Source organism: Agelaius tricolor, unplaced genomic scaffold (assembly GCF_023055355.1).
Source record: "Agelaius tricolor isolate 1412-34295 unplaced genomic scaffold, bAgeTri1.0.p SCAF_24, whole genome shotgun sequence".
NCBI classification, from domain to species: Eukaryota; Metazoa; Chordata; class Aves; order Passeriformes; family Icteridae; genus Agelaius; species Agelaius tricolor.
This window is the reverse complement of record NW_027269284.1, coordinates 5801774-5827634: the sequence shown is the minus strand read 5'-3', so window position 1 is coordinate 5827634 and position 25861 is coordinate 5801774. Positions and strand designations below refer to the sequence as shown.

The window sequence follows — 25861 nt, the reverse complement described above, 5'->3', positions numbered from 1 at the left end:
CAAGGCACATCTTGGCATATCTCACACAGATCCTGCTACTGCCTAGAAACAAAATGCTTGCCTGGGGGAAATCTATAGAGAGAAGTTAAAAAATTTCAAACAAAAATGAAATCACCAGTTAGTTCAGGCCCTACAGTCTCCACACAAGTATTTTGCTGGGAGGGAATTGCTTTTACTTGAGTCTCACCCATGAAAGTGGGGTTAAAAAAAAAAAAAATAAAAAAGAAGAATCCTGAATCCTGTGGGAAAACTTCTTGTGCTCTGTCTGCCCAGGAAGTGCCAGGAAAGCTCCTCCACGGGCTCCTGTGTGGGGCAGGGTCCCAGGGCTCAGGCTCACCCACAGAATTATTAATAGGAAATTATTAACACTTTGCTGTGCACTGTGCTGCCTGCAGCTCATGGCACTGGGGCTGATGCTGGCAACACTGATAGAACAGCAGCAAGGATGGGGCAGGAGGGGCCAGTGGGCAGCACAGCAGCTCAGCCCCACAGAGGCACAGGCAGCTGGGGGGTGGCTGTCACCGCTGTTTAGCTTGGGCTGTGACACTGCCACGGGCTCCCATCGAAGCTGGAGTTACAGAAAGAAGATGGAAGTGAAGGTCTGTGTTACAGCTGGGAGAAATAGAGAGGAATGGGAGGTCACTGAAAGCCATTTCCAGGGACCTCCACCCCCAAACTGGGAGCCCTTTTACTCGCCAGAGTTTCCTCTGCTTGTTAAAATGTTTGGGTCATTAGAAAACTTCCCAAACAATCCCTGCTTATGCTAAATAGCTGCTCCCACCACGAACTGTGAAGAGCTTCAGGCTGCTCTCTTGGAAATCAATGGGGGCTTTTTTTGCCTAGGATTCAAAAGGCACAAGATCAGGACCTCATTATTATTTTTACAGGACAAGAAGCAGAGAATGGCAAAACCCCTAAAGAAAGCAATGACCCTCCAAACTGGGAGCCAGATTTGCTGTGAAGAATCTTTACAGGCTCTGTCAAGCATCAAAATAAAATCAAAAATCTAATTCTTGGCATCTTTTCAGTTTTCTGACAGGGAAAGCGGAAGGTTGAGAAAGGCTGGCCTCATCATTTGGATCCTGAGACATCTCCTGTAGCTCCTTTTTTACTCCAAAGAAAAGCCTTCACAGAGGTGTATTTCACCTTCCCCAGGGGGAGTGAGCAAGAGGGGGTGAGCTGTCAGTTCAGGGTGATGCTGGTTACCCTGCGGTGCCCTGTGGAACAGAAACAGCTCCAGGGCTTCACATGACCTCCTCTGCCACACACCACAGCAAAACCCCCAGAAATCCCCTCTGCAGAGGCACCACCAGCAACACAGGGGCCCAGATGGCTCCTGGGACATGATCCTGCTACAAGGACCATGCCTGAATCCCATTTTCACAGAGCCAAGTGCCACCTGCCTCTTGTAAGAGGAGCATCAGAGATGCTCTCATCCTCAGCACCCTCCTTGGAGCTCTGACAGTGAAGTCCTGCCCTTCTTGCCTGTTATTTTACACCCTCTTGGCATCATGAGAACCCACCCACGCACCACATCCCCACAAGGTCTGGCCCCTAAGCAATACCCAGCTCTTTTGCTGCCTCCCCTACACCCAGCTCGAGCCAGGTCAACTCCAAAATGCTTAAAATCCACTGCTTTTGGATAATAGTCCAATCCTTATAACCCAGCATTGGTCTCCAAAACTCTACTGATTAAACTACATCAGCTGAAATAATTCAGTGATTTAGATTCCTTGTGAACACCACAAGGTAGCTCAGTGAAATCAAGGCACAACTCTAAAACGCTTCACTTTCCAGGGCAAAAGTTTTAAATGAAGATAAACTCACAAACACTTTTATCAGTTGTGAAAAAGCAACAGTTGGGAAGTCACCTCCGGAGGGTTCTGGCATGCCATAGTGCACTATCACTGCCTGTTACTGTCTTTCCCTAAAAGCCTCATACTCAAGGAATTTAACCGATGGCTTGGCTGCTTGGACAAAAAAGAAATGAGGGGAGAAAATGCAAGCCAGCATGCTGCCATGTGTCAGTGTGACATCTGCAGGTGGTTCAGCAGGTCAGAGCACACCCCTGGCTGTGCTGCTGCAAACAGCAGTGCACCAGCAGGTCCTGGTGCTGTGATGCTCCCAGGGAAGAGCCTTTGGCACACACAGCAGCCTGTGGAGCAGAGCCTGCTCCCAGAGAGCAGCCCTGGGCTCCATCCCTTCCTCACCCAAAAACTTGGAACCCTTCTCACTTGAGTTATTAATGCTTTTAACCCCTCACAACCTGCAGAAATGGCACAGCCCCAAAATCTCACAGATGCTAAACATGTAAGCACATGGAAATTGTTTTGCATACAGTTCTGCATGATAAAGAGATCTACTTCCAAGTTTCAATATAACCTTTTTATTTAACCAGCTCGTTATCTTGCCTTGCTCTCTGGATTTGAGAAAGCAAGAAGAGCGCACTAGATCTACCCTCCATCTCTGCAATAAATACCACCCCTTTTTTAGATTAATACATCTGAAACTGAAGCAGTGACTGGAGAAATATTTTCTTACTTGACTGTGCTGCTATTCTTCAAAAACAGCTTTGCTACATTGAGTAATGCGAGTGTCACTGCACCAAAAAAAAAAAAAAAAAAATTGGTTTATCTATTCCTGGCTAGTTCCTATTCACCTGAATGCAAAAGCCCTGATAGCCTATCAGAATAATAGGGCAGGTTTACATCTGATTACCTTTCACATTTTAACTACCAAGTTTGCTAAAGGTTTTACTCAGCCCATATCTCACAGTTCTTGTTTGCTTTTGATACTGCAGAAACTTCCTGGTCATTCAAGCCAAGGAGCAGATACTTTAGGGGTAAGCACACCAGGAATAAAAGCCCTTCTTCACACATATAGAGCTTTGAATCACACTGTGGCACTTGGCAACCTGAGCTCTGGGTGTATGAGAAGGGAGAAACTGGGGGAGTCAGCTTTACCTCAGAGAAAAAAGGGTTTTTTTTAACAAGACCACCAGATAAACAGCCAAAAGAGGGGAAATGGCTGAACTGACAAGCTATGTAGGAGGCCAAGGAAAAAACATTGAGGGTGTAACAAGGTATTTTAAGGTGCTTTTGGCTTTGTATGCATCTTCAGAGAAGATTTTAGCCCAGCCTTTGCAGAGAGGTGCTTTCAGGTGCTTTCCTCCTACAGTCTGGGCTGCCTGCTGCCACATACCACTAGTGGCTGTGCTGAACCAGAGTCCCATTTGCTGAAAAAACCCAGTGCAAGGCAAACTTTTAGCAGGCACCATCCTCTCTGGCACACAGTCTGGTACATGTACAATCAAGTTTATCACTAATCACTGTTAAAAGAGATGAAATGGCAAACACTGAAACAGCTACATCAAACAACTCCATTCAATGGCTTGGGAGTCAGCAGGCAATTTCAAGGCTGGAGTATTTTTTAAGGGTCAGAAAAAAAGGGAAGAAACAGATATGCAGAGTCAGACAAACTCCCAGGACACATGAAAAGTTACAAGCACGTAGACAGAAATCTATTCAAACAGGGAAACAGAAGAAAAATAGCCAGATTCATTGTTTAGCTGTGTATCAGGTTCAGCTGAGCTGGGAAAAACTGCAGAGGGAATTTCAACTCAATTTTCAGTATAAATATCTGAATTTGTTATAAGCCTGATGGGTCTACCTTATATATAGTAAAAATTGCAAAAGGTAAACCATCATGACAACACAGCCACTTCTCCATGAAACCTAATGGCTCATGCTCAGGCTCAGGCTCCTGCACACTTCAATGACCAACCAGAAAAAGCCACCAGCAGGCCATGCCCTAACCTTAGCTAAAATTAAGGTGCAGCAAATGTCTTCAGTCACAGCTCTGCATGCCAACAAGAGATCACTGTCAGAAACACCTTGATCCAAAGCTTTTATAAACTGAAAATTGTTTAAATTGCTCAGAAACCAGGCTGATTCCCTATCCTTTAGGATCTCTAAGTAAATAGCAGATGTACACAGTAAGTATTCAAAAGGACAGCTTTCTAAGCATTCAGGTGGATATCAAAGTTCACTGTTATTTTAAAAGGAAAAATTTTGTTTCTCAGCCTTATAAGGTGTGGGGGGAGAACCCTCCTCCAGGTTTATGAAGAATTTCAGCTTTGTGCAACCTTTAGACTGGGTCCCACCGTATGGAAATGGTCTGGATACAGTGGGAATGCCATAATCGAGAGTTCTTTGGTGTTCACCTAATTTGAAAACCCAGGTTCAGTCAGGCTTCAGGACAGGTTCACCTTCCCAAATAGCACTGAGGATTGTTTTGGAGGGAGTTGTAAAAGTTAACATGCCAGTTAGAGCGGCTTACTTTAATTGCATAATTTAATTAGCAGATCAACACTTTGCTACACAATTTTCAGATCTACTTTCATCACATTTCCGACTCAGCAGTTGATAATAAAGTCTTTATTAAAAGAAAAAATCCTCAGATTTAATTGGAGTGACCCTTGTCAGTAGGTGTAGAAGGGATCATGTTATACAGCTGCTATTGAATATATTGAGTCCATGTCTGCACTGGAACAGAGTTCAGTTTCTAGTTCACTATTTGCAAGGTAAGAAATAGTTTTTTTAAAGAAGTGATGTTTCATCATCTTTTATTTGTGTCCTCTTATTTTATTGCATATAGCACAACATGCTAGTCTCAATATTAAAGACTTAACTAGCTTTAACTGCTACTGTTCATGAGAACAAATGGATCAAGTTTTAATCTCAAAACTATCACTCACAGCTGCCCACTGAATCTAAAACATTTCTGGTGTAGGGCACAAAATCAGCAGCACCATCAATACACGAGAGACTCTTTGCAGAGGGTTTGAACGCATAAACCCCAAGGCCAGCTCCAGGAACAGCCAGTGCCACTTGGCACTCGCTTCAATACCCCTATAATTTCAGGATGAACTTTGAAACACTCAGATACACAAAGCAAAGTGACACAGATCGGCGTACCCTACACCTTGGAGCCCTCGCTGAGCTCATGCTGGAAGGCTACAAGAGCCCAGCTGCCACCAGCTGCATGAAAAACACCGCAGCCAGCACATCACTACTTCTTTCCACACAAAAAAGTCACAGGAATTGGTACATGCCCTCCCATTTAATTCAAACAAAATCCCTAAATGGTCCTTGTTCTGTCTTTATGGAAAAAAAGCTGCTTGTGACAATTCCACTCCTTGCATGAGGAAACTTCGGTTCCTGCTCCTGACAGACTGGGAGAGCTCTCCCCTCCCCTCCCCTTCCCGCACAAACCTGATCAAACATTAGCAGCTCTCTATACAACTCTTTCAATGCACTCAGACAGCCTCAGCAGCTAACTAGTGCAACACAAACCCTGAAGAGCCCAGAAATTGCCTTTTTCACATATACCGTGTGCAGACATGCACAGAGCCAGTTACAGGAGACAGGATGGTTGGTTATCAGAATTTCTTAAAAGTTTAATGCTGCTGTTTCAGTTGGGCTGCTCTCTAAGAAAACAGCCAGCATTACTTGACATTCACAAATCGTACGAAGTAATATCTTTATCTGAATACTAATGCAAATTGGACGGGCTTTTTTATATTGATGTCTATTCTGTGGCTGCTGAATAGAGTGACCGCATGCTCAAGGCTGCAAAGGAGTTCACTGACCTCCCTAATCATCTCTGTCATAGCCCCTGAATGACATACACATTCAATCCTGCCTCGCCTCTCTTACTTTCATTCATAAAAAAAAAAAAAAAAAAAAAGGAGGGAGGGGGGAAATTTGACATTGTTCTTCCTACAGCAGCCCCGAGAACGGGAGAGAAGAGAAACTCAGCCCAGATGAGGCCCCTGGTGTTTTTAGTTTAGCTTCTATTCAGCAACAGCCCCGCCATCTGCCTCCTTCCTGCCAACAGCCGAACACCTCCCTGCGGAGATGTTAAAACCTGCACCCCCTCCACCTCCGCTAATAGCCAGTATTCATATTAGCAAACATACACATACCTCGAGAATGCCTCCCTTCAATGTGTGTTTTATGTAGCTGAGTATAGGCACAAAGCAGTAGCTGTTATAGCCTTCACAGCCCCGTGTGGAGAATTAGATCACTGGGGAAAAATCCTTCCAAGCCCCTTTATGGAAAATAAGGCCTTAGACTGTAAATGCAAAGCCCAGCGAACAACAACCCTCAGTAATGAGCCAATACCCCATGGCCCATTTGACTAGGAGAAAGAATTTGCTTTTTACCATTCAATTCAAAAAGGCTGAAAAAGTAAAATGTGTTTTTACTTGGCTCTGAAGGTTTATATTCTTTACAGTTTCTTTTGCACAACCTTTTCCCCCCCAGGTCGGACAGGCAGCGGGTGCCCTCTGGGTCGCAGAGCCGATGGCTTTGGGCTGGGGAAGCAGCGCTGGCTTCACGCTTCCCCACGCATGTGGAAGATGATGGTGGGATGGCCACTGGCACTGAAAAGCTGTCTCTCCCCTTACAGTCCCTGTCCACAGGAGTTTTCAACAGCCCACAGTGATGGGGCAACTTTTGAAGACATTTCTAGGGGTGAACCCTCCTGGTTCAGGGAGGAATCCCATTCCAGGGAGCAGAGCAGGAGTTGACAGTGCCACCTTGGCTTTGGAGAAAGCTGACTGAGCGGGAAGAGAGCCTGTCCCGAGGATTTCCACGGGAGGCCCTGGAAATCCCAACCCATCACTCACTTCACAGACATCACTGGAAGGATGTTTCCCTCCGTGTGACCTCCGAGTGTGCCACTTGCTACGATTCCAACAGCGTCCCAAAGCTTTAACTTCCAAAACTATCTTAGAGCACGGGAAAGGTTTAGCACCACTTCAACACATCATCGACCCCAGCTATGGGCTGCAGGTGAGGCTGGAAGCCCAGGGACCACTGAGGCGGCCACCGAGGTTGCTCCTCACCCCCATGGGATCGACTGTCGCTGAACTGACAGCACCAACACGCACTTCAGGCTAAGCCAGAGCGAGCTGGGGACAGACACTTCGCTTCTGTCACTCGCAGCCCTGTGGCCAGCACAGGCTGCTCGCCGCCTCCCGCACACCGACCTCATCTGCTCTGACCAAGTCCCCGCGATGTTGCCCCATAAATCAAGTCTTTTGGCTGTGAAAAATGAGCCAAACGAGTTACACTAAGAATCTGGTGTTTTATTAGGACTTTCTTGAAAACAAACCCAGCCCCCTGTGTGATTTATAGCTTTAACCAAAAGGGGTATGAAAGTAATGCCCCCCACCCCCCAGCCTCCATGAAGTCCATTTATTCCCCTGTCACTTTTTTGGCAAACAGGCTTCAAACCCTTTCCTGAACAATGGAAACTTTCTGCCGGGTACATGCAAACCGGAGGACAGGGGGCTGCGAGGGGGCTCCCTTCCATTAAAGAGCTTTGAAAAATAAACAGGGACTCAGGTAGCAGCTGAGGCGGATCAGAGAGACACGATGTTTCAAACCCGCCGTATATTACTTGGAAAGAAGAAGGAAAAAAGCAAAACCCAGCTTTTGCCCGACGTGTTAACTTTTTTTCACTTGCAACTGCGGTGCTGCCACTCCAGGGGAGATCGTCGCCGACTCCCCCGAAACGCGCTTCCCTTCTCAGCACAGCCGCTTATTCAGCTGCAACCCAGCTTGTGCCTACCCGGAGCTGTGGCAACACCCCTTCTGCTCCCAATATGAGGATATAAATGACCTCTCCTTACTTTTCCCACCCGAACACACGCAGTCAGAGCATTCCCGATGAGTGCCGAAGATGCGCCGCTACACACGCAGGCAAGCATCTTCCCAGCTTGTTACCCACGGGGTGCCCCATGCACTGCCTTGCTGGGAGAGGCTTCCTGGCAGACAGGGATCCTCTTAAAAGCCCTTGGTTCCCTCCTGGGCGCCTCTGAGACTACCCCGAGCCACGGCGAGGTGGAAGCGCCGCGGCCCCGCGTTCGTAACTCCCGCTCCATAGCCGCCTCCGGCGCTCTCCATCCATCCGCCCCACTCCGCTCGCTCAGCGACGGGGACTCCGAACCCGGCCGGGCCGGAGCCGTCCCCGCAGAGCACGTGTGTGTGCGCGGCCGCGCAGCCCTTACCTGCCGGCTGCCCGCCGCTCCTCGCCGCCGCCTTGCCGCCGCCTTGCCGCCGTGCCGCCGGCATCCCGCCGACGGCCGCCGCCAGGCACAGGCACCAGACGGAGCCCCAGGCCGCCCGCATGCCTCCGGAGCGGCGCCGGGGCAGCGCGGCCGCCGCCGCACCGCCCGCCTCAGACATCCCCCGGCCGCCGCATGCTGCTGCCGCTCACCGCTCCGCTCCGCCGCCGCGCTGCCGGGAGAGGGAGAGAGGCGCTCAGCGCGGGGAGGAGGACGAGAAAACCCCCCGCCCCTAGTGCCCGCACGGAGGAGGAACAGCAAAAATAATAGCAAAAAGGCGGAAAAAAAGTGGTGGGAGCAGTAAAAAAAGTGCAGGGGGCCGGGCGAAGCCGTGCGCCGAGCGGCGGCGGGGCGCCTACCTGCGCAAGCCCCGCGGCCGGCCGCGCACCGCGCATCGAGCGAGGGAGGGAGCGAGCGCCCGCAGGAGCCGCCGCTGCCGCCCGCCCGCCGCCGCGGCGCTCCTGCGTCTGCCCGGCGCGCAGCGGGCGCGGAGCGGGGCGGCCGCGATGTCCCCGCCCGCCGGGCCGGGCCGGAGCGCCCGCCCCGCCCCGCCCCGCCCCGCCGCCGCGGGGGGCCGCGCCCGCCCCGCGCCGCTCCGCTCCGCGCCCGGCCCCGCGGCTGCGCGGGGGGCGCCCGCCAACCCGCGGGGGGGAGCGGCACCCGCTTCCCACAGACCGGGATTAAAGTTGGCGCGGTGCTCCCGTGGTGGATCCCGCGGCGGTCACCCGCGCGTCCCCTTCTGCTGGCCCGGGAACAGCGTGATTTCTGAGGAGAGGCGGCGGGAAGGGGATCCGTGGGCTGGGGACAGCTCTGTGCGTGCAGCAGTTCGGTCAGCCCGTGAGCCTGTTCCCCCTGCATGGCTGCCCCTCTGTACCCCGAAGTGAAGCCGCCCGCTTCGAGCACCCTGACTTCAGTCCCCCGCACTCATAATCGCTGCGGAGCGTGTATGGGATAATGACAGACTCCACTCCACTCCGCGTGTTCTCTTCTGCCCGCTGGAGTAGCTGTGTTAATAAAGTCTGACTAAATGGATCTAGTCACATTTACAGTTACGATTACCGTGTTCTAGTCACTATCACAGTTACGGTTCGGGGTGTTGTGGCCATCTCAGAGACCCCCGACACGGCCGAGTTGCTGAAGTGACATGCATCAGTTACTGCTGACAGCGAGCTGAGCTGCCTCATACAGAGAAGTCACAGCTCCGCTTTAATCCCACTTGACACAGCAGCTCATTCGCTGAAAATAGACGCAGATATTATCAGAGCTGAAAATGCCCGGCAGAAGGGGCCCAAAAAACCCAACCTGCATAAGAGTCAAGGGGAGTTTTTCTGGGTCAGAGGAAAGGCGGGCAGTGCGGAGGTTTGGCTCGCAGCGAGGGCAAACAGCGGCGATCGCTCCTGGCCGCCGTGGAGGGCTCGGCGTTCGCAGTTGTCGCTGCGACCGGGATCTCTCTTGACACCTTTATCAGGCACAGAGGCTCTGACATCTCAATACTGTGGCATTGTGTGGGGAAGCATTGAGACGGGGCTGCGGCGAGGAAATCCTACATGTCAGCGGAGACCCTCGCCAGTGACACCGTCGGTTTTAAATGAAAACAATGGAGGGAAAAACAGACATATAAATAAAATGTGCTTATTTCACCGTCACAGAGAAGGTTTGGCAGCACGTCAAGCTGTACGATGTTTGCTTTCATAACTGCTGTGCTGGAGGTGCCAGAAAATCACTAAAAATTAAAACAACAGTATCATAATTATAACACTGCACAAGGAGTTGTTGGCGTCATTACTTTGAAGACAGAATTACGAAAGCAGAGCCAAATTCTGCTCTCAAGTAAAGCCACCAGGGTAAGATTGTTGTTGTGACATTGTTGTTCCTATTGCTAGTAAGTGTTAGTATTGTTACTACTACTACCCCAATTTTCCAAGAGGAGAGCAGCAAAGGATGACCAGGAGCTTTCCTAAATTCGCAGAAAAAATAAAAACGTCCATGAGAAATCAGTGTGTTTTTTCACACTGTGAGTGTGAAGTTTTAAAAGCGCCACTGTGATTGTTCCTTTCTGTCAGGTAAACATGCTCATGCTGCTCCTGGAGTAACAGGATGGAAACGGCAGATCTGAACCCTGAGAGTTTTAAGGTTGCTGGGAGATGCAAAGGTCTGCACCGTGGATCAAGTTAGCTCAGCCCTTTAATGGTTTTGAACTGGTTTTCATTTGGAAAAAAACCAAGAGCTTATAACATTTGGAAGCCCTTTACAACAGGAAATCAAATGGGTATTGAGATAGTCCTGTACGAAGGACTTCAAGGTTTGCAGTTTTCCCTACAGCGGGATATTTTTAGATTTCCCATTTATTAACCGATGCAGAACACTCATGTGGTGTTGGGGAGCACAGACCCGATTAAGTACAGATTTCTTGATGCTGCTTTGTCACAGTGGTGGCCACTGTAAGAGAGCCCAGGATGTAGTGCTGTGCAGCAAAAACTGCAGCTCTGGACTGTGTCTCAGCCACTTTCTTACTATTAAAAAAAAAAAAAATCCATGTACATAGGCTAGTAAAGCCTGCACAACACAGTTGCATTTATTTCAGCACTGTTATGCCATAAGCCATATATTAGCCCCAAAGTTTTTCTTCCCCCTCAGGCTAGGAGCATGCACCCCCCTCCATGTAGGGATACTTTCTCTGCCAACATGTTTGTTCTCCTTTTACCCTTTATAAGAATTCCCTTCCCAGAACTTTATATTTGTTTATCCCCTTAATATCCAAAGCTGTCTGTGATGAAAATCAACCCCCTTTCAGCAGCTCAGGGATGGTGAGTGGTTGCCCTTTTTTGAGTGAGTGGCTCCAAGCCTGTCACTGTCACACACCTCCATCTGCCCAGACCCCACTGGGGGCTCAGCCACCGAGACCGGCTGCCCTGGGACAGTTTTTGGAGAGCCTTGCAGGCCCTGGGGGCATTTGAATGGCTAAACCCCCTCCCTCCCTCCCTTCGTGCCTCTCTCCAAAGCCCTACATTAGAGGGAGGCTGCTAATCTCTCTCTGTGAAAGTGCAACTTGTTGATAGTCTCAAATTAAGTTACGTGAAGGATGCTGTCAAAAAAAATGGAGCAAAATTGGCTCCAGGTGTGAATGCTTTAAGCGGTCCCTTCTGCCCCTCTGTCCAGGAGATGGGGACAGGACAGGCTGTCAGAGGTTTGTCCCAAAGCCCTTGTGACTGAGGCTCTGGAGGGGCATGAAGGGAGAGAGGCTTTATTCATGCCAATGTCAGCCTTGATGACATTGCTGTCAGAGAGCCTGCAATCACTTCCCTTCCCCTGCAGCCCCCCTCGTGCCCTGTGCAAAGCTCTCCCCTGCACATCTGAGCTGTGCAAAGCTCTCCCCTGCACATCTGAGCTGTGCAAAGCTCCCCCCTGCACATCTGAGCTGTGCGAAGCTCCCCCTGTACATCTGAGCTGTCAGATGTACCATGGCAGCCAGAAGGCTCAGGTACCAGTGCTGGCCTCAGCAAGGATCTTGCAAAAATTACACTGGGGTCTGGTGCCCTCATACATCTGATACTCACAGGAGCTGCTTCCTCAGCCAGCAGAAAGCAATTCCTGAATCAAGACTGAGCTGGAGCAGAGCACTGAAGTAGGTGAAACTTTAATTCAAATTTTTATATGTTGGCAAGTTTGATCAGAGTCTCGGTCACATAAGTTGCTGAATCATATCAGGTTAAGTACACAAAGTAAATATTCCCAAATATTTCTTATCAAAACTGGGTCTTGTTAGCTGACCTGTGAGCCAGGCTGAGTGTTGTGGCCTCACAATGCTGTAACAGGCTGTTCCTTCAGCCCAGCCCAATGCTACGAGCTCACATGAAACTGAATTGAAATATTGGTTCAGAGGTCAGTATCAGTGTGCATGAGTAGAATCCCAAGCTGTTCACCCTTAGCATTCAAGGGTTAAATAGCATCAGTGGATGCCAGCACTGGGGTACATTTTCCAGAGCTCATGTCACTATCCATTTATATCAATAAGGTGCATTGGAACGGCTAAACCCCTTTTTATTAGCTAGCCAGCCCTTAGAACTGCAGTTCCAGGCTGGTTTATTGAATTTCCAGCTCAAAAGTCATTGTTGCTAAGATTAAGGATCCAAATGATTGTCAGGGTAAACACTGTGAGCAGTCAAGCACCTTGTGAAGGACCCCTCTGTGCCTGTACCCTCTGTGAGCTGGTTGCAACAAAATCTTATCCTGCTGGATTTGTTTCCCACTGAGCAGCATGGAACAGACAAGGAATAGAGGGCTCTGCAACGAGTGAGTTGTTTTATTTGAGGTGAAATAAGAAGGAAGAAGTGAACTGGAGAGGCACGCTGGATCTCTTCTGCAAGAGCTGTGTATGGGGAGGTGCTGGCAGAGGTAAAATAATTTGTCAGCCTGGAAAGCAAAGCAGGCAATTGGAGAAAGCAGGGAGAAAAAAAAAAAAAAAAAAAAAAAGAGAGAAAAAATACCTGGAACAAGCCTCTGGAGAGTGTGAGAAGCAAGGATTTAAAATCAGACCTTGAAATAATGCTGACTCAGCAGAGCAGCTGTGTGTGTGCAGCCAGGGCACTGCACCAGGGTCACAAGTGGCTCTCAGAGGTGTCACTGTCCACCTGTACAGGCTGGGTGTTGCCTGTCCTTGGAGTAAACCAAGGCAGTGTGCTGGAGCCTGGAGGGGATGAGACAGAGATCACTGCTGCCTGCCAGACCTCTTCATGCCATGGCCACATAGGATATTTCAGGCAAATGTGTGTGCAGCAGGGTTGCACTTGTGGGTGTAGCAGGGCACCTCACTTAGAGGGGCATTTGAAATGAAGCCACAGCCTGTTTAATCCCTTACCTGTGCAGGCTGCTGCCTGCAAGGAGAAATCACACACTGCCAAGAGGAGCTTCTGGGAGTCCAACAGCTGCCCTTGAAGTCTTCTCTCCTGGATGTGGCCACCAAAGGGCACCAGCTGTGTGCTGCTGCCATCCACCCTGACTGCTCACCTGCAGCAGGGGTTACAGAAACTTCCCTTTTCTGCAGCCCTTTAGAGCTCACACGCACTGGACTCTTCCCCAGGTCCTGGCCCCACTGTGCTGCCTGGTGGCTCTCCTTTCTCCAGGGGTTTTCCCCTGGTCTGCCCCACTCCAAGGTAGGGAAAGGGATGAGTAGTGAGTGTCCTGGGAGCTTTCAGAGCAAGCAGCTACATCCTAAAATAAATACAAGTTCAGGTCTTCCATCTGTAAGGGACAGCAGAACTATGGTCAATATTAGTCATTATTGCTATGATTTTAAGGCAAGCTCTTTCTCAGTGGAAGGTTGACTTACTTGGGAGGAAGCTCGAATATGGGGACAATTCAGTCATGCTCAATTCTGCTTTAATACAGACTGTATGCTCCCTCAAGCCAGTGCAGACACAGTCTGACATCAGCCCAGCCACATTTAGAGCCTGATTTGAATGGCTGTCTTCCTGCAATTCCCATGGTAGTTTTATTTTTCCAAAGGGCATGGTGCAAACTCTGCTCTGGGTGTATTCTGCTGCAGAGGTAGGGTGGGTGGATCAAACATGTATCAGCATATTAAATATACAGGATGAATTACAGAATTGGGTGACTCCACAGCTTTTAGTGGCCTTTGAAATAAGAAACAACAGACATGTATTCAGTGTGCATGTCCAGCAGCTCTGCAGAGGAAAAGCAATTGAGGGTTTTACAAACAGAGATAATCCTGTAGGGAATAGTGAAGTGTTATTATCCCTGTGGTACACTCAGTCATTCCAAAGCCCAGGAAGGCAAAATGCCTTCCCAAATATCAGCTCCTGGTCTGCAGCTTGGCTTGTGGGACCATGTCCAACTCTGTCACAATAAAGTGATTACTACCACAGGGATCTTGTGCTTTTGCAGGAATGTGATTCCCCTCACGCAGCATGCTGCATGTCCAGATCAAACACAATGAAGAATGCAACCTGTGGTCAGGGAGGTTTGGCCTCCATCAGCCTTAAAAGGCCTCTGTGTAGTAATTGTGGCATAAATAATTTCATTTACCATTAAGGGAAAAACATTTGTGGTGTGGAAAGCAGCAGTTGCATAAGAAATTGGATAGGAGGCAGGTAGGCATTGACTTCAAGATGTTTCACGGAGCCAATGCCTTTAATCAACAAGGGAAATGTTTGAATGTTAATAGAACTAACAGTGAAACCAGAGTCGTGTTTTGACAAGTATTTCCAAACATTCCAGGAACACTGTGATGCTCTAGCAGCCTCTTTCCTAGGGAGGGAATTGATTGCTAGAGTTCTAGTGCAGTTTACAATGTTCAAACAGCCTTTCCAGAGGAGCTGGAAAGGAGGAGCTGCCATGGGCAGGGGCAGGTGTTTGTCCTGGTGGTACTGGGAGAGATGGGCAAATTAATGTTTTTAATAAATGACAGCACTTTCCTCCTATACTGGACAAATTTCCTCTTCTTAGAAGAGGAGTGAACTCAATGCTGGGATCTTTTCCTGTGATAGAAATTCTTTTCCTTATTATCCTTTTATATTAAAAAATTGCTTGTGATATATTTTTCCAGAACATGGTGATGGCTCCATCCTCTGTTGCACTTTGCCCCAATTATTTTGCATATACTTTTAACACATTGGTTCTCTCTGTTCTGAAAGGAAGGCCTGACTCATTTAAAACGTGACCAGAAAATTTCTGGGGGACAAGTGTACCAGGCCTGCAAGGCCTGCATGGATTTGCCATGCTTTTCACAGCTAATTCTGCTTCAGGTCAGTGGATCAGATGAATCATTAATAAGCATTTGGAAACCCTGGGTGTCAGGTACCACTGATCTTGAGCACCTTGTAAAAGATTCACCGACAGGTCAAAGGTTTTTATTTATGGAGGAGACCCAAGGCTTACCCCCAGATTTGCCATTAACTGTGTGACTCTAGAAACTCCCCACCCTCTCTGAGCATCTCCTCTCCCTGTGACACTGTGTTGCCCATGTAGGCTGAAAAACTCCCATGATTTCAAGTGAAGTTAATAAACATCTGAATTAGGAACGTGAGGGATCTCAGCTATGGTTGATAAGAACATTATGCCTCAAAAACCTGACTTTATGAACTTACATTTCTTCTAATGGTGCTTGTCTCTCTCTGCTGATAGTGGAGGGATCTGGGATGCTCAGCTGAAGAAGGGGGGTTGTTTTTCACCCCTTTTTATCAGCCTCAAGTGTTGCTTTCTGATGATGGAGGGGCTTGAAGGTTTCCCTGTGGTGCAGAGAGAGACAGGACTCCCCTGACTCCATGGACACTGGCTGGAAGTGCCACAGGTGGGTCCAAGGCAGGGGTCCCATGGTCCCTTAAGGCTTCATTTCATACAGCACCATTTCTCATTTGTGCATCATTATTAAATCCAAAGAACACAATTTCATTGCAAACCCCACTCAAATATGTTTTCAGTACTAGGGAAAGATAAATAGGTCCTTTTGAAAGCGTTTTTACAGCATGACTCCAGTCCTCCTTAAAAAAAAACCCAAACAGCCAGAGTAGCCAGTGGTTTTCAGTCAGTGGTTTTCAATCTTTTTCGTTTGCAGGCATTCACATTTTTTACCAGCAGAGCTTCAGCCCCTCATAGAGTTAAATTGAAGCCTACTGGCAATATGCTAATTTTTCTTATGAATTTTTGTAGACCATTCAAAAGTCAGTGCACCCCAAAGACCTACAAACTACAGTGAAACTGAAAACTGCTATCTATTTATTCTTCTGAACTAAATAGGATGGGCAATAGATATTGCCATATATTTATGTGAACTGTCTGCTTCAGTCTCTATAGTGTCTGGAACCTGTGGGCTTTCTAGGTAGGTGGGACAGACATTTTCTCCGAGGCTGAAGACAAATATTATTTAGATATTTTCAAATATTTAGTGATGTCCCTATGTGGAGTGTAACAACAGCCGTAACTGGGAACTATTATTAATGGACAAAATCAAGTTACTCCTCTTAATCACCCCTTTCTGAACTAGTTTCAATGAAGGGAGAAAAGACCTTAAATGAATCAGAATAATAGCAATTATTGCCAAAAGGCTTAATGTAGTTTACCCAGAAATTATTTCTTAATTGCTTATGGTGAGCACGTGGGAGACAGCAGCAAACAGTGCAGATCCAAGGAACCTCTGTAGCCCAGTGCTGGAGAAAAATCCTCATTTTCTGTGAGGAAAAAAAGCACAAAGCTGGGCACTTTGGAAGCAATCACAAGGAGGTGACTGCAGTATCCACTCTGGCTCACACAAGCCATTTGATTGTGACAGCAAATTTGTGTCCTTCCCCAAATTTTAGGCGTAGTATTAATCATTTGCCATGGTAAGACAAAAGCGTTGTATATTGCCAGGAATATATTTGCTCCTCTTTCAATTGAGAACACAAGTAGGAACTTGGTTTAAAAGGGCATATTTTCTCTGTGGCTGTTGATGCCTCAAACCATAGAAATATAAAAATATTTGTAATAGTTTGTATCTTACTACAGAGTGGAAGGGGGATAATCACTGTCAGGCTGATTTCTCTGCAGACAGCTGTGCAGCTCATAACCAGGGATATCTGCACATGAAAAAAGGATACCAAAATCAAATTATCTGAACTTTGAAAATATATTCCTTTCTGCAGCTGACAGTGCTAAAGTTAACCCGGGAGCCAGAGAGAACTCTGTCTGCAAAGAAAATTAAAACCACTATTTGCTTCCAGCCATATGACTGGCTCATGGGGTAATAAAAAAGACAAGGACACCAGAGTAAAGTTATCATTTTTTTTCTTCAAGGCTGTGTGAAAAATTTTCAGTCACTTCTTTGCCAAAATAGTTTTGTAAATACTGGAGACGCTTGATTTTATCCACCCTGAACTCATCAAAATGTTGAAGCATGTTCTCACAGGTAGCCACAGTTAATCTGTGTAATCTTGAAATGGCTTCCAGCTTTTAGAAGTTTACATTAAGTAAAGATTATCCAATTATAGTTTTCCTTAAAGATAATAAAGATAAGGTTGATGGAGAGACATGCTAGATGACTGAAGTATGCTGCTTTTATTCCATATATTTTTTTGTAGTGTGCTGTGAGATGATTCAAAATTAAAGCACTGACTTTGACTATGCAGGAGTATATGACATAACACAGTAATGAAACATAAACACAACAAAAGATTACTATCATGGTCATCACTGCTGGTATCTCAAACACATTATGGCACAATGGATATCATCCAGAGTTATACATTAGCTTTCAAAATGCCTCACTACATGTTTTTGTTTCGGCCAATAAATTACTTGAGGCCTGACTCAGCCACTTGAAAAATAAATGTTGACTTTTCAGGAAATTGCAAGCATTACTAGAAGGTCTGAAGTCTGATAAACAGCTGCTTATGGATCATTTTGTAGGAGGAATATTGTGTTCAGAGAAATTAAAAGAGCATTCGGGGGTTTGGTGGCAGGAAATGGACTCATATGCTAACTTTGAGTTCTCTTGGTCTCTTACTATGTGTGAAATATACTTTATTTGCTTCTACCTCACTTCAGCTTTCAAAAACATTCATATGCAGGCTTGGACAGATTTGAGATACCAGGTGAATATTGGTCCCAAGAAGACCAAGCATTAAGTTAATATCCATTAAGTTAATATCCATTTCAATTGTATCAGTAAGGTATTTCATGGAATGATTTGAAAAATAAATATTAGTCTAATGTGTCAAACTGGTTAAAAAAAACAATTTAAAACAAGGTATTGTGGCTTATCAGAATTAACCTCCCAGCTGAAAGCCAAAGAAAAACCTACCCACAAGTGGAAACACAGGATGTACCTTAGGGAAAAGGTGTTTCTCTGAGGATGCTTGCTCCCAGGTGGCCAGGAAGGCCAGTGGCATCCTGGCTTGTGTCAACAGGAGTGTGTCCAGCAGGACCAGGGCAGGGATTGTCCCCGTGTGCTGGGCACTGCTGAGGCCACCCCTTGAGCCCTGTGCCCAGCTCTGGCCCCTCACAACCAAAGGGGTGAATTGAGCACAGCACTGAGGTGCTGAATGTGTCCAGAGAAGGACAATGGAGCTGGGGAAGGGGCTGGAGCACAGGTTTTGTGAGGAGCAGCTGGGGAAGATGGGGGTGTTTAGCCTTTAGAAAAGGATGCTGGAATGCCAACCATATGATCAGGCCTGGGAGTGAACAAGGAAAATTCTCCAAATCAAAGAGGCTCTTGCAGCACTTTTAATGTCACAAGTGTTTGGTGTTTTTTAGGTGGATGATGTTGGAAAACTAGAGATCTGTGAATTTAACTGGTGTCAGCTAAATTTTCAGGGTGAAATTCATTTTGCCAAGAGGCTGTGATGCTTGTTTGGGGGAAAAAAAGGAGAAGGATTTGGACTTTGGCTTCTTCCTTGTCACAAATACTGGAGGGAGGAAGACTGAAAAATGTTATTTTTCCTTTGGTTATTATATGCAATAACCACTTGTCCTTATACTGGCTTCTTTTATTCTGTTGCACTCAGTCTTTTTCTCTACCTTCATTTGATGTGCTTCAGCCTCACCTGTGTGTTTGCAATGACCCATGTGAAAGGGAATAAAAATGCTGTGCCATTTTCACACCTGCAGACTAATCTTTATTTATACAAAGCTTCTGTGTTTGGGGACCTGGCTGTGCTCTGACACCACAGGTCACCACTGGCAAATTTAGGCTCGAAGTAATTTGTGGGGAAAAAATGTTAGAGGGCATTGCCTGTCCCATGGCAGTGACGGGCTCAGGGGTGTCTTGAGGACTGTTCTTAGAGAGGATCTGGGGAAAGAGTTGTGGGGGATTCATGCTGAGTTCTGCAGATCCAGAAGAAGCAGGAGAGGTCATGCCTTGCTTAAGTCAAATGTGTTTCTTTTGCTCTAGTACACCTGGTGGTACTTGCTGTGGTACTTGTTATTTTCTGTGTTTCCCTCCTTGGTCTGTGCTGTAATTTTTGCTTCCCAAGGATGTTAAACCTTAAAGGGAAGGCCCAAGGACTGCAGTCCTGTGCAAAGGCAACGAAAGGTAACCCTTCTGTTCCTCAAAGCTCTGAGTATGGCCTTTTCACTGGGGCAGAAAATGCAAGAGGTGAGCTGCAGGGAATTTGGGCCAGAATTGGTGCAAAGTCAGTTTTCACATCTCACCTTTCCATACTCACAGCAAGTCCAGAAATTGCCTACAACAACTCTGTTTTTAATGCCAGATGAAAGACTTTGCAGATGGAGGAACTGAGCTGAGGGTGAGTTTCTCAGAATTGAGAGAAGGTGCAAGAAAACCAGGGGAGAAGCTGAGTGGGTGGGTGGGTGGAGTGAGGGTCTGTGCTTTCATATTCTTCACAGGGGTCATTTCCACTGACCAGTGCAATGCTACACCTTGGCAGTGCATTTTGCCAAGGCACTACCAGAGTTTAGCAGAAATGTGGGGATTGTGTCCACAGTAAATGCAAATGTGAGGAGAAAACAGGGCAGGCCAAAACCTCTGTGGTGCACAGCTCCATCATGGCTGTGTGAATCTTCAGGGTTTTGCAAAGCAGCCAGCAGGTCCCTCTGCAATATTAGGTGTCCTTTGCCCACAGACCTACCTCAGAAAGTGGAGTTGTTTTCTGACTCCCTGCTCTGACCTCCTTGGGATGCTGTGAATCTTCTAAACTGGAGAGGGCTTGGTCATGTTTGTTTGCAGTTATTTTTCTCTGAGGCCCTTCCTCGGGATTTTGTTAGCATTGCAAATTCCCATTTCACAATCTGCATTCTTCCATCAGGCAGACAAAGGCGTTTGGAAGTAGCTGCATTTATCACTGATGCTCGATCTGGATGACAGAGGGCTGGATGGCTCCTCAGGCACAGGGGTTTCACCATCCTCCATCCACCCTGGGGGAGCCACTGATTTACCACAGCTGAGGATTTGCTTGGGGGAATTTAATCTGGGGAGGGTTTGGTGATGATCTGATCAAAGGCAGCCTCTGCTGAGGCTGAATTCAAAAGGCTGAAGGATAGGAACACTGGGACATGCTCTACTCTTGCCCAGGAGATGGCTGAGAGTCTGGCTCAGCCTGTTGCACAGCAATGCTGCTGCAGATAACAACCATCTGCATACTTGGCAGGCTCTCTCCCATTGCATGTCCACCCCTGAGGCAATCACTGTCCCTTGGATGGCCTGTTAGACCAGGTTTAGGCAGACTTATAAGATTAAAGAGGTGAAAGAAAAGATAGGGGAAGCAGCATTTACCCTTGGAAGCGCCTTTGCTCAAGGGCCATCCTGCACAGCGGTGCTGGGGAGGACCTTTGCTCCCAGCTCTGTGCCTGGGCAGCTGGGTGCTCCCCAGGGGCTGTGGTGAGCAGGACCAGGCTGCTCTAGCAGCTGGGAGCAGGATTATGTCCCTGCAGACCCGTCTTTGGCGTCCAGCAGGTCCTAAACTCTCAAACTAGTTGCAAATAAGCAGCCACTAGTGAGGTTTTCAAGAAGCAGACTGGGTTTTGGGTTGGTTTGTGTTTACCCAGCTGCACTTCAGTTAGTTTTAGCTCTGAGGGCTCTGAAGGACAGTAGTGGAAACAAGCTTTAAAATTAATTATTTCCTTTGTCTGCAGCTTCTGCTACCCACTTACAAGACTGAAGAAACTGAATTTGGATGCTTCCCTCACCATCGGGTACTTGAGACAATTTCTTAGTCAGCCCTGTCTGTCTTGAGCTGCTCTTTGAATGTCTCTTCCTTTGAGGAGCATGCTGCAGCCATCCCCATCTGTGCTTCCTTCCAGGTGCCTGGTGGCAAGACAACCTCTGCAGATGTTCTGCTGTCATTTTTGGCATCTATCTGCTGTGTGCCTCTCCAGCACTGGGTAATGCTGGAGTCTCAGAACTCTGAGACTCCTTTCTGCCATAACTGTTGTGGCTGAAGCATTGAGCAGATTAATCCAAACCATATAATTTTAGCAGCAGCCAGGTCCAAAGCAGTGACAAAACCCATCCAAAGAAGGAGTGAGTGTGTGAGTAGTTACTCCACTATGCTTTTGGCTTAGGCTGCTGCTAATTATATGGTTAAAGCTACTTCAAGGTATGTCTACAGGTTATCTCTTCTACAGCAGAGCCTTTGATCAACTTCTGCACTGTCTGAAATAAACTCCTTTAGTCATATATCATTCTTCCCAAGGAGTTTGCATCCAAAGTCCTTTGGCTGGCTCTCTGGACCTTCAGAGGATTTTTTCTGGTTTTCTACCCGTTTGCTAACACGGGAATAACATATGAACTGGAGCCTGAGTGATGGCAATTTAAGTTGTAGATTTTTGAGGCTCAAATCTTGGTTAACACTGCTGTGCTGACTGTGGATGTGATTTCCTTCCAGACATTCCTACTGAGCTGCACATTGCTGCCAAGATATGTAAATTGCCTCACTTAGATTCCTTTGCTTTCTAATATCACATTCAGTTAGGCATTACCTGGCTTCTCATTAAGTTTGCTTTTTTTAAATAGCTAATTATTTAACTTCCTTTTTTTGCTGATCTGGACAACATTTTGAGCTCTGTTTATATGTGAGTACAGCTCTCATCGAAAAACTGTGCTGCTAGTAAAATCTGAGTGATGTAGGGCACTGCTGCTGAGCCACATGAGGCCTGTGTTGCATCTATGTGTGCTTTTTCTCCTGATGAAGTCCTGGGCAATGCCAAGGAGGAGAAGTGAAGGAAAAAAACCCTTGTGTGACGTTAGTTGTCTGTGTGAAGGCATTTAATGATGCACTCTGCACCTTGATATAAAACATTAGTAATGCTCCTTCATTTTGCTGGCATACAAAACCAGGGTGAATCACCACAATGGCATTACCTGAGACAAATAAAACATATTTAACAAGTCCTTCAAAGCCAGTGACCTCCATAGGCATGCCACAGTCAGGACTGCTGGTCATATTTTACGAACATCATTCCTAGAGAGAAGTGTCTCTTTCCTTAAATAGAGCAGCTGACTTTAGGGAAAGAGGCTGGAAGAGTAAAGCCCCAGTTAATGGTTTATGGGTGGAGCTCACAGGGAAACAACCCAGCCAAGCACCTCAGAGCCTCAAATGGGAATCAGTTCAATCCAAAACTGACCTTGAGAGATTGTTCTCCAAACCCTGTGTTGGCGAAGTGTTAGCTGTTCTTGACAAAAGGAAGGTGGATATTTGATTACAAAGCTTTTTCTCAGTTGTTTAATTAAGAGAATTAATGATTAATTTCATCAGCAGTTTCTGGGTTGTTTTGTTGGTGCCCTGTGGCTGAAGGACAGCAAAGCTGTTTGAGCCTTTGGCTGGGAACAACCATAGTTTATTGTGCATTTTGCTTTTGTCAGCATTTCCAATAATTGAACCAATTTCTGATAGGAATTACTCACCCTCCCTCTTCACCCAGCAGTCAATATTTGCAGCAGTCAATTTTCTTTGGGTACACTGATACTTTCCTATTCATTTGGATCCCTCTGCGCTGCATCTGGGCCACCATGGTTTGGTTCTTCAGAAGGAAATAAAAATGCAAGTTTGAAGATGCAGAGATGCCTTAAAGGCTTGGCTTTTGGGACTCTCCAGTCTTCAGAGGCTGTGGATCTGCTTGGAAGATACATCCATCTGCCATTTGTTGCTTATGGAAATTGTATACTAAACTTCTAGGCTTCCAGAAAGTTTTCAGTGTAAACAGGCCGAAACCTCTGTTTTACTTTGAATTCACCATAATGTCCACCTTTGAGCACTTTGGAAACTCCTCACCTGATAAAAACTGAAGGTATCAGCCCATGGCTCTGTAGAAGTGTCCAAAGCTGTTCCCCATCACTGGCTACAGGTTTGTTTTCATTGTGGAGCATGAGTCAGTATGGCTCTAAGTATACAAACTACAGCCTTGTGTCCAAAAATGCATTTGAAGAGTGGGATGTATGTTATGTAGTTTTGAATGGCTATGGGAAGACACTTTATAGGGGTGGGCATCCCCTCCAAAGGATTGGGATTGATGTCTCCACAGAGTGAGTCACAGAGCCCCTTGGACCTGATGGAAGGGGATTTTCAGGCTCCTTGGACTCCTTTGGAGGATGTCCTTGACTGAAGCATTTCTGGCTTTAGGTCAAAAAGCTGATTCAGTAGAAGTCTAAACTTCTGTCCTTATGGTGTTTAGGAAACATCCTGGTTTACTTAATTTAAACAAAGGCAGATATCCGGTTAAAATCCCTGGAGCTGCAGCCAATAAGTGCCTTATTTCAGCACTGTGCTTCCAGACACGGCTGCCCAGCACAAAAACACAGTGCAGGGGAATAGGAGCATTAGGAAAATAAATGGATGTAATACTTGAATTAGATGCAGATTTGAAATATGTGAGGAAAGATGGAGGGAGCAGAAAGAGCTGACAAAGAATAAACAGACAGGACCTGGTGACAGCATGCTTAAGCCAGGCTGCTGCTCAGGGTGTGTTTTTATCTCATGTTTGATTTCATCCCTCACACTGTGTAGGTGAGAAAGGGGCTTGCACTGCCAGACATCTTGGAAAGAATCTGCAAAGGGGTGATCCATGGTGTGGAGAGGGCACAAGGAGCTGCAAAAGGAGCTACAGGGGAAGACCTCACTGTTGTTAGTGGATGTACTGAAGAAGACTGGATATGGGCAGGTTAGGGACAGTGATAGGGGGGATTTGAGACAAATTAGTACTTTCTCAGGTTACTTTTGCAGTTGTCCATACCTGCTGGCCAGATGGATACTTCATGTCTCCAGCACCACTACCTAAGTATCTCACTATCATGAATGGATCCTGGTTTAACTCCAGCCATCAACTCAGCCCCACAGAGCTGCTCACTCACCTTTCAGAGGGGTGGGGGAGAGAATCAGAAGAGTAAAAGGGAGAAAATTCATGGGTTGAGATAAAGACAGTTTAATGGGTAAAGCAAAAGCTGTGCATGCAACAGAGCAGAGCAAGGAATAAACTCAGCACTTCCCCAGGCTGAATTCAGCCATGCCCAGGACAGCCAGGCTCCATCACACGTAATGGTGACCTGGGAAGAGAAATGCCACCCCTCCAAACACCCCCCTTCCTCCTCCCTGCCCCAGCTTTATATCCTGAGCCTGATGCCATCTATATGGTGTGGAATATCCTTGGGTCATGTGGGGTCAGCTGCCCCAGCTGTGTCCCCTCCCAGCTCCTTGTGCACCCCTGGCCTCCTCCTGCTGGGGTGGGGTGAGGAGCAGGAAAGGCCTTGGCTGTGTGTGAGTCCTGGGCAGCAGCAACAAAAACAGCCCTGGGTTATCAGCACTGCTTCCAGCACCAATCCAAAACACAGCCCCATAGTAGCCACTGTGAAGATTAACTCTATTCCAGCCAAGCCAGCACTGTGGGTCTGTCAATATATATTATCATGGGTTTGGAAAGGCAGGAAGAGGTCAGATGTCCTCCCTGGGCTCATACAGGAGATTTGGCATAAAGACTGAATCTCCCCAAACCCACATCTAAATTAAACAAGTATGTGGAATTGTAAAGAAAATTATGAAGACTGAAAAATTGTAGAAGACCTTGTGAGGTCAGTGAGTCCTTCCCTCAGGCCCTGCACTGGTAAATGACAACAGTTGATCTTGTCCCTCTCTTTGACACAGCTCTGGGTCACTGCTTTCAGAAGAGAAACAGATTTGGTAGGGGGGTAGGGAGGAGAGTGATTTCTCGGTTTATTTTCTGCCTCTTTCTAGTGGCTAGGACTCATTCCTGATTAGGATATCTGTGTGTGAGACAGTCTGACTGCAGCCTGGACCCTTTGTCCCTGCTGAGGAGAGTCAGTGGGTCTGCTGAGATGGCAGGATCAGACTCAGTGTCCCTGCTTGAGCACTTTGTAGAGACTCTAGCACTGAGACTTGAGACAGGGTCTTTTCTTTGCCTTAGGCTAATGATACGAGCTGGAGTCATCCTGGCTCTGAGGTTAGACTCATCTGGTATAAAAAAAGGCGAGTTCAGAACAGGCCACCCTCAGACTCTAAACAAGAATGCTGTCGCTCCGTTTATGAATTCAAGATGTCAGGTTTTACATCCCCAGATCTATTTTCTGCTATGGTTTCTATTCAAGAAGGGCTGTGCCTGTGTAATGAGTAGCAGCTGATGAGGTCTTACAGCTCAGCATTACGCAACCAAAATCAATCACATGTTATGCAGCAGCCCCTGGCATGGCACAGTGAGGAGCTCAACCTGGGGCCAGCCCTGTTTTAGGATCCTCCACATTGTTCCCATGTCTGTCTGTCTGTCTGTCTGACAGCTCTCAAAGATATGGACAGGGACAGGATTTGCTCCTTTTTTCTCAGAGGGCAAGTTGTGAAACCTGTCCATCCTGATTTTCTTTCCAAAGCCTGTAAAATCTACTCTGTCAGGATGTTATGGTGTCCTCTGGGACAGAGCTGTGCTGTAGCAGTGACCATGCCTCATCTTCCAGGCAAGGTAAGTCTTGTGAGTGTAGATAACATCTTTCATTAATCTTTTATTTTAGTCTAATAAAAAAAATCTCACTTTTCTCCACATCTGCTTCTTCTCCTGAGGGCACTGTGGGAAATACAGCACCTAAGCACTTCTCCTGGGATCAAAAAGCCCAGACCCCACATCAACCTTCCTGGCAGCAGCTCAATGTGGTCTCTCTTAATCCCCTTGATCTCCTTAATTCCCCCAAGAAAAGGGTGCCAGGGACCTGATGAGTTGATCTAGGTAAACAATGGCGTTTCATGTTCCAAGAATGATAAATAAATTGCTTCAGGTCAA

General features: G+C 47.0%; 1 protein-coding gene across 3 annotated transcripts in view; it reads right to left on the bottom strand.

Moving 5' to 3' along the window:
• The window catches only part of FGFR3 (fibroblast growth factor receptor 3), a 55777-nt gene extending 47130 nt beyond the window's left edge, over nt 1-8647 (bottom strand). For all 3 annotated transcript variants that reach the window (XM_071447211.1, XM_071447212.1, XM_071447213.1), the window contains exons 1-2: nt 8494-8647; nt 8078-8306 (exon numbers count right to left, since the gene is read on the bottom strand). In XM_071447211.1, the coding sequence (XP_071303312.1) occupies nt 8078-8255 (178 nt within the window). In that variant the 5' untranslated portion in view covers nt 8256-8306; nt 8494-8647. The remainder of the gene's footprint in view (nt 1-8077; nt 8307-8493) is intronic.
• Nucleotides 8648-25861: the final 17214 nt, after the last annotated feature.